The 9,668-nt window shown below is 39.7% G+C and overlaps 1 protein-coding gene across 1 annotated transcript in view; it reads left to right on the top strand.

Moving 5' to 3' along the window:
• The window catches only part of LOC106873242 (chymotrypsin-1), a 34,771-nt gene that overhangs the window by 3,021 nt on the left and 22,082 nt on the right, over window positions 1–9,668 (top strand). Inside the window, exons 2-3 of the mRNA XM_014920514.1 lie at window positions 973–1,132; window positions 8,526–8,653. Of these exons, the coding sequence (XP_014776000.1) occupies window positions 973–1,132; window positions 8,526–8,653 (288 nt within the window). The remainder of the gene's footprint in view (window positions 1–972; window positions 1,133–8,525; window positions 8,654–9,668) is intronic.

Genomic DNA, 9,668 nt, shown 5'->3' with positions numbered 1-9,668 from the left:
TTATGCAATGCGATACTAATACCCTGCTGTTAGGACTCAGTATACATATGCTTCAGTTCAAAGTGTTTGCAAGAAGTTGGAATGTGAAAGATATACGCAATTATGTTACGAATTTCTTGAGCTTATATATATACACATACATACATACATACATACATACACAGAAGCATAGGTTCATCAGAGCTTCAGACATGAAGTGCAACGTATTTGCTATGAACTTCATGAGCTGTAATGCAAACATATATATACGTATATTCTTTTACTTGTTTCAGTCATATGACTGCGGCCATGCTGGAGCACCGCCTTTAGTCGAACAAATCGACTCCAGGACTTATTCTTTGCAAGCCTAGTACTTATTCTATGGGTCTATTTTGCCTAACCGTTAAGTTACAAGGACGTAAACACACCAACAACGGTTGTCAAGCGATGGTGTGGGGACAAACATAGACACACAAACACACACACACACACACACATACTTATACTACGGGTTTCTTTCAGTTTCCATCTACCAAATCCACTCACGAGGCTTTGGTCGGCCTGAGGCTATAGTAGAAGACACTTGCCCAAGGTGCTACGCAGTGGGACTAAACTCGAAACCATGTGGTTGGTAGGCAAGCTTCTTACCACACAGCCACGCCTGCGCCTATGAAAAAGATAAAGCCTCCCTGGCGGGGAATCAAACCCCGGTCTCCCGCGTGACTGGCGGGGATGCACATATATACGTTTACATGTATGTATACAGAAACATGCATACATACACACATATATACATATAAATGTGTTTGCATGTATGTGAGTGTGTACCTACATAACATATTTACGTGTGTGTGTGTGTGTGCGCGCGCGTTTGTGTGTGAGAGTGCATCTATAAAAATATGTTTTACATGGTGAGAAAGTATTCCAGTTAGTTTTTAAAATTTATTTTTTATATATATTTTTATTTTATTTTATTTCCTTCTATTAAAATAGGCCCAATTGACCAAATTGTTGCTGGCTCAGCAGCTTCCTTGTGTGAATTCCCATCAATTGTCCACTTAAAAATTTACAACCAGCCAAGAAGAAGTTCCTATGTTACATGTGGAGGTACCCTTATTGATCCTACCCATGTACTCACAGCAGCACACTGCCTGTAAGTAGCTTTCTTATTGCTAATATGTAACAGTGCTTATTTGATTACAGAATACATTATGTGCACATGAATTTAGCATGTGTTAGTTAAATATATAACGTCCTATGTAACTGGGTTGGACTTGAACGAGAGAACACTATAACAGTGAATGACCAAAAGCAGAGTGGTGCAGAGAATGCTGCATCATCGATGATACGCAGATTTGTGGAGGAATGGTTTTGAAATTAATGGATACATTTTTCATACAGTTAGAAGTATTTTCTTTTTTTTTTGCAGTCTTTATTAGTTGTTGTTGTTGTTGTTGTAGTGTTTGTGAATTGGGCTGCAGTTGTGGTTTTTGTGTTTGCTTTGCTGTGTTCTTCTCTTCTTTCGTCTCCCACCCCCTTTTGTTACTGCGACCCATGGTTCGGCCTGCTCTACTTTCTCCTTTTCATTGCTGCTGATGTTAGTTTGGGAAGCAGGTCATTCAGGAGAACCTTACTTTATCGCGGTAGCCGGGAATAAACACCATAGTTATCTTGGTTTGGGTGTGGGTGTTGGAGTCCTGAGCACGTCCTCTTCATTTTGTGTTTGTGGTGTTTGTAATGTTGGCAGCAGTGGGAGCCTTTAAATGAGTCACAGATCCACACATGTGGCAACTTAGCTTTCTATCCTCCACTATCACTGACAGGTGGGCGCCATCCGGGATGGCATAGTCAGTTTCAACCTGACCAGTTTTGTTGAGGTATTTTCTTTACCTCTAAGATAGTCTCCTCTTCCTCTATACCCACCAAGACGGCTTCCACCAACCAAGTGATGGCTATTTCTGGCGGCACGTTCATCACTCTAACTTTAATAAGGCCTTAGCCACAGTAACTGGGGATCCAAAATCTCACTTCAGTTGTACCAAACTTCTTTATTTGTGTGATATGAGTCTTGCGTTCTCACATACGCCCAAAGCATTTTTTAAATTTGGACCTTAGTAGCATTTTCCCACCGGTGCAGTTTTACTCTGATGCAGCAGTATGTAACAGTACATCTCAAAATGTTTTCGTTCGCCACAGGTGAATGGTTGAGGGCTACTCTTCTCCCGTTTCTTTTTACAATTCGTCTGGCCAGTTTTAAACTCTTCATCTATGGGAAATCCTCCAGATTTCTTGCAGCACTCGCAAAAGGAATCCCATTTCTTGTGGCAGTCGCTACTTTAGCACCTGCAGCGTAGATAGTGGTGATGCTGGTGGTGGCAAAAGAGGCAGTGGTGGCGGCAACGGAGGCGGTGGTGACTGAGGTGGTCTTCGCGTTTCTTTCACAATTTTCTTGGTTTTTCTTTCCCTCTTTAGGTTTCATTTCTTCATTTTCGTTGTTGTTGTTATTGTTGTTGTTGTTGTCGATGTTGTTGAATTGTTGCTTTACTGGAATGAATTAACAGGCCGAAAAGATTGAAAATACTCTTACGACTTGTGGAGCTTCAAGTGACCGTGTCTTTCCAGAATGGCTGCAATAATAATAATAATAATAATAATAATAATAATAATAATAATAATAATAATAATAATAATAATAATAATCATTCATCCGATGACAGCTCCCACCAAAAATGAGTATTTTCTGAAGCTTTGAGATGGTTATGTTTATAGACATTATATCTTAAATACGATGAAGAGAATACAATATAACTTCTTAAAGCTTCTTATAAACTTTGATATCTTAGCTACGATAGCTAGTCCCAGCTTGCCGAAGATAATCTTAAAAATTTCATAAATTTCTATATCTTACCTATGCTAGGTCCTCCCAAAAATCTATAGTTCTATACATAAATTCGTCTACACGCTGGAATTTTGGCGAGCTTAACTGCCTCCCTCTTCGTCTCCCTTCTCTCTCTCTCTCTCTCTCTCTCTCTCTCTCTCTCTCTCTCTCCTTTCCTCTTTCCCTCTTCTTCCAATGGGTTCTCAGTGCTACTGAGATCATTCATACGATGACATGGTAACTTAACAGCTCCCCGCAAAAATGAGTAAGCATTTTCTAGTACTTTCTATGTTTACCAAAACTTTGAGATGGTTATGTTTATAGACATTATATCTTAAATACGTGACGGGTTTATAGATAGAATACAATATAGTTTGTTAAAACTTCGATATCTTAGCAAGGATAGTTAGTCCCAACTTGTCGAAGATACTCTTAAAAATTTCGTGAATTTCCATACATTAGCTATGCTAGGTCCTCTCAAAAAATCTATAGTTCCATACATAAATTCGCCCACTTGCTGGAATTTTGGCGAGCTTAACTGCCTCCCTCCATCAAGTGACCGTTTCTTTTCAGAATGGCGGCCATAATGATAATAATAATAATAATAATAATAATGATAATAATAATAATAATAATAATAATAATAATAATGACCCTGCCGCCTTGGTGGTCTACCTTGATAGAGATGGTGTCTCGATAAAAATTACCGGTTGGTAGTAACCTAAAGATATACCTCATTTGTGAGTGAAAATTCCAAGAAACATAAATGACGATAATAGTGTGAACGGGACTAGAACCAATGGTGAAGGTGCCGCACCCGGCAGGTGCCCCACTGTGCCCCACTGTGCCCCCACTGTGCAGCAGGGTGGGCCCGGTCGTACTCCAACAACTGCTAGCCATACTACAGGACACAGTCCTTGTACTGGTCAAATTATGCAACGTGCTCGAAAACGCAAGTGGGCTGTTGATATGAACCAAAAGGCGCATAAGAACGGAAGATGTCATTGCACAGATATCATATCTGCCAAACTGGAAAGCAGAAGGACCAGACGGAATTGAAGGATACTGGCTCAAGTGGTTTAGCTCAACACGCAAGAGAATTGCGTTGCAATTAGACAGTTGCCTACAGTTCCAGAGTGGATGGTAGAGGGAAGAACAACATCGTTAATGAAAGATCGGTCAAAGGGCAATGAGGTTGGCAATTATCGATCGATTGCTTGTCTTAATCTCCTATAGAAAGTATTGACAGGTACCCTCGCAGGGAAAATATATTCGTTCCATGCAGAAAACACTCTTCTGCCAGTAGAACAAAAGGGATGTCGAAAAGGATCCAAGGGCACCAAGGAATACCTTGTGATAGAGAAGGTTATAATGAAGAACTGTAAACGGCACCAAAAAACTTATGCATGGTCTGGATAGACTTCAGAAAGGCTTACGACATGTTGTCGCATTCGTGGATTTTGGAAACACACATCTGTGGAATAGCTGAGAACGTGTGTGCACTGATTAAGAACAGCATGCCTAGTTGGAAAACGCGTCTTTCCTGCAACAACCAGCACTTAGCCGAGGTAGCAATCAAAAGAGGTATATCCCAAGGTGACTCTTGTTCACCCCTGTTATTTGTTATAGTCTTGATCCCACTTTCTGTAGTCTTACGTAAAATCAACGTGCACTATGAGCTGAGAAAGAACGAACCTCGTCTCAACCACCTTCTCTTCATGGATGATTTAAAACTGTTCGCAAACTTACTTTGAAGCGGAATACTTACTTTGAAGCGGAAGAAAAGAGTAAATTGTAGGGGCATAGAATTACCAAACAGAGAGAGAATGGAAGACTCGGATGATGATGGGTACAAGTACCTTGGGATCCTGGAGCTGGACAATATCTTGCACAGAGAAATGAAAGACAAGGTCACTGCTGCATATTTCAAGCGTCTCAAATTTCTTTTGACATCGAGTCTCAACTCAAGGAACCTTGTAACTGCCATCAACATATGGGATGTTGCTGTAGTCCGCTATAGTGCACCCATCCTGAGATGGACACAAACGGATATTAACCAACTCGATCGCACTACCCGAAAGATAATGGCAATACATGGTGCCCTCCATCCTAAGGGAAATGTACACAGGCTCTACATGAAAAGAGGTAAGGGTGGATGTGGGCTGATTAGGGTATGGGAGTGCATCACTAGTGAAAGAAGAAACATGGCAAAATAGTTGGTAAACAGCAAAGAAGACCTGCTACAGTATGCTGCTAGTACAGAAGGAGTTAAAAATGGACTTGAGAGTGCTCATGGATTGGAACAAAAACAGCCAGCGAGAGAGAAGAAACCCTATTCCGTATGGAATTACATCGTCAGTTCCACCGTGGAACCAACGAATTAAAAAACCAGGAAGCCCCATGGAGGTGACTCCAGAAGGGTGGTCTAAAAAAGAATACTGAAAGCCTAATCATCGCTACCCAGGATCAAGCATTGAATACCAACTCAATGAAAAGGGATATATACCTCTGCAGAATGTGTGGGAAGAGGGTCGAAAGAGTACAGCGCAGAAAGAGTACACACGTAGACGACAATGTAACCCCAAACCTCCACTGGTTACTATGCCCTAAGTATGGATATGAAATAGCTGATGCTTGGTACCAACATACACTGGAAAAGGTAATGGACGAAAAGGGGAAGGCAAAAATCCTCTGCGACTTTGATTTCCAGACAGACAAAGCCGGATATAGTAACCTTTAGGAGGGAGAAACAAGAGTGTCTAATAATCGACGCAGCAGTGCCGGAGATCAACACATCATCATGAAAGAAAGAGAAAAAGTTGATAAATATGGAGACCTGAGAATCGAGATCCCTAAGATGTGGCAGCTACAAGAGTCGAATATAAAGGTTATCCCTATTGTCAACGGAGCATTGGGTTTAATACCACCCAATCTGAAAAAACATCTGAAAACCTTAGAAATACCCTACAATCTAGATGTATTGAAAATGTCGGCATTACTTGGAACTGCACGGATATTGCGTAAAGTACTGTCTGTCTGATGTCCTTGTTGCGACTGTCTGTCTTTACCCTCTTCACTGCCAATGGTCACGATGCTTTTGGGGATTACGAATGAGGTAATCAGACAGGTTTTTAGCGAAAAAAATGTGCAAGAGTATGATTATTCAGTGGATATTGAGGGTAAATGTTCAGTTTATGGGCGTAAAAAAATTAAGGGAGTGATAACTAATAAAAGAAACAAAGGGAAGTAAGTCGACTTACTTCTCCACTGATTTACGCCATATACAAAAGTTTTAGCAGGCAAAAGAGTTGATTGGGATGTTAACCGAGTGTGTGGCTTCAAAACAACACAAAAGTGGTACGAACACGTAACAGAGGCTATGATAGAAAATGAGAATTACAAGGTCTTGTGAGATTTCTTCAAAAAGATTAACCATATTATTGAAGCAAGAAAACTGGATATGATCACAGAGGACAAAATAAACAGTGTAAGAACATAGATTTCGCAATTCCCTAGGATAGCAGAATCAATACTAGGGAAATTGAAAAAAATGAGCAATACCAGGATCTAGCCAGGGAGTTGAGGCGATTGCAGAAGACCAAGGCAATAATTATTCCCGTAGTAATTGGTGTGCTTGGCACAGCACTCAAACTGTTACCTAAAAGACTGAAAGAAATTGGAATAGAAACTAGGATTGTCAAGATATAAGAAACAGCCATTCTTTTGCAAGAATCTTAAAATTTGAGGAGACTTGTCGCCAAACCGTTAAAATAAAATACCTGCTAATTAAATTAGCATGCACCACTACTACTACTACTACTACTACTAACACTGCTGCTGCTGCTGCTGCTACCAACAACAACAACAACAATCCTTTCTGCTATAGGCACAGGGCCTGAAATTTTGGGGGAGGGGATAAGTCGAATACATCGACCCCAGTGCGTAACTGGTACTTATTTTATCGACTCTGAAAGGATAAAAGGCAAAGTCTACCCCGCCGGAATTAGAACTCAGAACATAAAGAAGGGCGAAATGCCGCTAAACATTTCGCCCGACGTGCTAACGATTCTGCTAGCTCACCACCTTAATAATAATAATAATAATTGCTTGTAATTGGGATCTTTATTGTTACCTAGGAACCACGATATGCACACCATGCCTTTCTTTCGGCATCACTCATTGTCTTTTCAAGTTTCTTTGATCTCAACATTGTCCTTATTTGTAGCCCAGTAAAAATTCCACCCTTAACCTTTCTTGAAAGGCTTTTCCATCATCATCTAAGGCGTTCACAGACTGTTTGACCAAACCCACTTTTAGGTGAAATGGAGGTAAGAAAACCTTGGAAGGCTCTACAAAAGGTTGTCTTATAACATTTTGCTTTTCTGGACGCATGTCATTTCATGGGGGCCACTCAACCTTCTGGTAATGTTCATGATCAGCTCTGCTGTATCATAGACAAAGAAAGCATGAATATTTTGTGTTTCCTCCCTGCAATCTAAGCAAGAAGGTAAACATCTTAAAATCACCACAAATGTCCCACTTATACTCCACATAATTTACTTTCTGAAGAAACTTTTTGACATTTTCATATTCTCCCTTCATTTGTACAATGTATGCGACAGGCAGAGATGAATACTGATTTCCATTGTGCAGTAAAACTGCTTTGAGGCTTCTTACTGAGCTGTCTAGAAAAAGTCGCCATTCTTTTGGGTCATGATCAATTACAACAGCTGCTAACCCTAACCATTCATATCTTTCCAAAAACAGAGTTCACAAATATCAAAGTATACTTCGAATTCCTATGGCGTTTCCTGTACACTGCTGATTTGCAGTCTTCCCACAATAAATTCCATTCGTTCAGTCTGGATGCTAGAAGTCCAGCTCCTGACTTGATGAAGCCTAAGTTCCCGATAAGATCATCCAGATCACGTTGACTTGGAAAGTGTGGAAATCGAACTCGTCAGCCATTTCTTGGTTGCTGCTACCTCCTGATGACTCCCCCATAGTATCTTCTCCTGGCAAGATAAAATATTTGCATTTAATAACTTGAACCATAATATGAGTTTTATTATTATAGTAACCATAACATTAGTAGAAAACTGAGCTAAATATTTTTAACTTCTGAATTTTGATTATTTTATCTAGCATATGAAATTTAAATTCGATTAAAACATTGTGATAGGATTTTCTTATATTTTCTTATGGTTGTGGTACCAGTGATTTGTCACCATGTAGCACAGGTGCAATAGAGGATGGTATGCTGGGATACTAAGGTGCTTGTCTTTCTTTAATTTTTCTCTAATTTGTTATTTCAATCATATAAAAATAGCAATCATCATGATGGTTTTTTGGCACTCGCCATACTCTTGGAATAGCAAAAGGCATGGCTCTTCTTGTACCTCTTAACCACCCTTCTAAATTTGATCAAGAACTTCCACATATTATATGGAGGTCACAAAGCTTATCTTGGTTACCAAATTCATTCCAGAGTAAAGTATGTAAGCGATCTATCGGTTGGGGTTTCGAATCACTGCTACATATATGTATGTTTGCGTTATAGAACTGCTTGGTTATGGTTGGTTGGTATTAACAATACCATCTCCCATTCCGACCCATCACGCTCTCGCTTCATCTTCTATTACAACCACCACTACCACTTTATTTGCAGTGATGGACCTGTAAAAACAATTAGCGTAAATATTGGAACCAACAACAAGAACAAATATGGCGATCAGTCAAGTATTACGAATTCGTTTGTAAAACACGCAGGTTATGTTTTGTCTGAATATGTTATAAGTAAGTATCATTGTCTGGGTCTTTTTATATATTTCTTAGTTTTGTACTCTTAGAATTATTTTGTCCAGACCTTACCCAGGTGTCATTTAATGGTTGGTTAAAAGTCAGCTTGTGTGCAAAGCTGCTTCACAGAAATATATAGAAATTTGACTTGTCAGAAATCCAATCAGATGAAAAATGTCACAGAGCCCTGACTAAATCAAATTCTAACTGGGCTCCACCTTCAAGGTCATGTGCTGTTTATCTTGATATGAGATCAAGATGTCGCGCATATATGGTTGTGATGTATGTGTCTGATGTACCCTTATCAGACGGGTAGACAACGGGAATATTGGGCTTCGTATATTTATACTCCGTTATTATTTTCACAGCTTGCTCTTCTCTCTTACTCAATAATAATAAGAGATAGAACGGTCGGCGCGCCAAAGAGACCGCAAATCTGTCACCTACCAGCAGAACCACCTCAACAATATCAAGAACAACAAAAATAGCCATGACGTCAAAAGAATGTACCAAATCATTAACCACAGCAGTAGAAAAAACATAGCCATAATAACATCCTAGGCAAAAACCAAAAAAAATAGAAACCGAATAACAACCACCACAGCAACATCTACAAACGATGTGAAGCATTGTTCAAATTCTTTTCCGAAAGCGGTAGGGGATAGACTTCTGATGAGAACTACACCCGGCTACAAATATTTTCATTTAAAATCTCTACGTAATGGCTTCAAAGATAAAACAACTTATGCAATGTTACAGGAGACCTTTGAAGAACCTTCAAACAGTAGCATAGTTAGGAGTGAATGGGCTGAGTCCACTCCGGTTAACGCTTTTATTGGGCATCACTGTGCCTTCGAAGGGGTACTGAAAAATTCCTAGCTTTGGATAAAAGAAAATACAGGAGGATCGGATAATTATGATTTTATTTAACATATTTCCCTCCCAGATTCACACACTTATTGCAGTGGCCCTTCAGATTTTCTAAGCACTGTAAAAAGAATTCGGAAGGTTG

The sequence above is a fragment of the Octopus bimaculoides genome, chromosome 25 (assembly GCF_001194135.2).
Source record: "Octopus bimaculoides isolate UCB-OBI-ISO-001 chromosome 25, ASM119413v2, whole genome shotgun sequence".
Lineage (NCBI taxonomy): Eukaryota > Metazoa > Mollusca > Cephalopoda > Octopoda > Octopodidae > Octopus > Octopus bimaculoides.
Note: the sequence above shows the minus strand (reverse complement) of the source record. Positions and strands in the feature narration are given on the sequence as shown.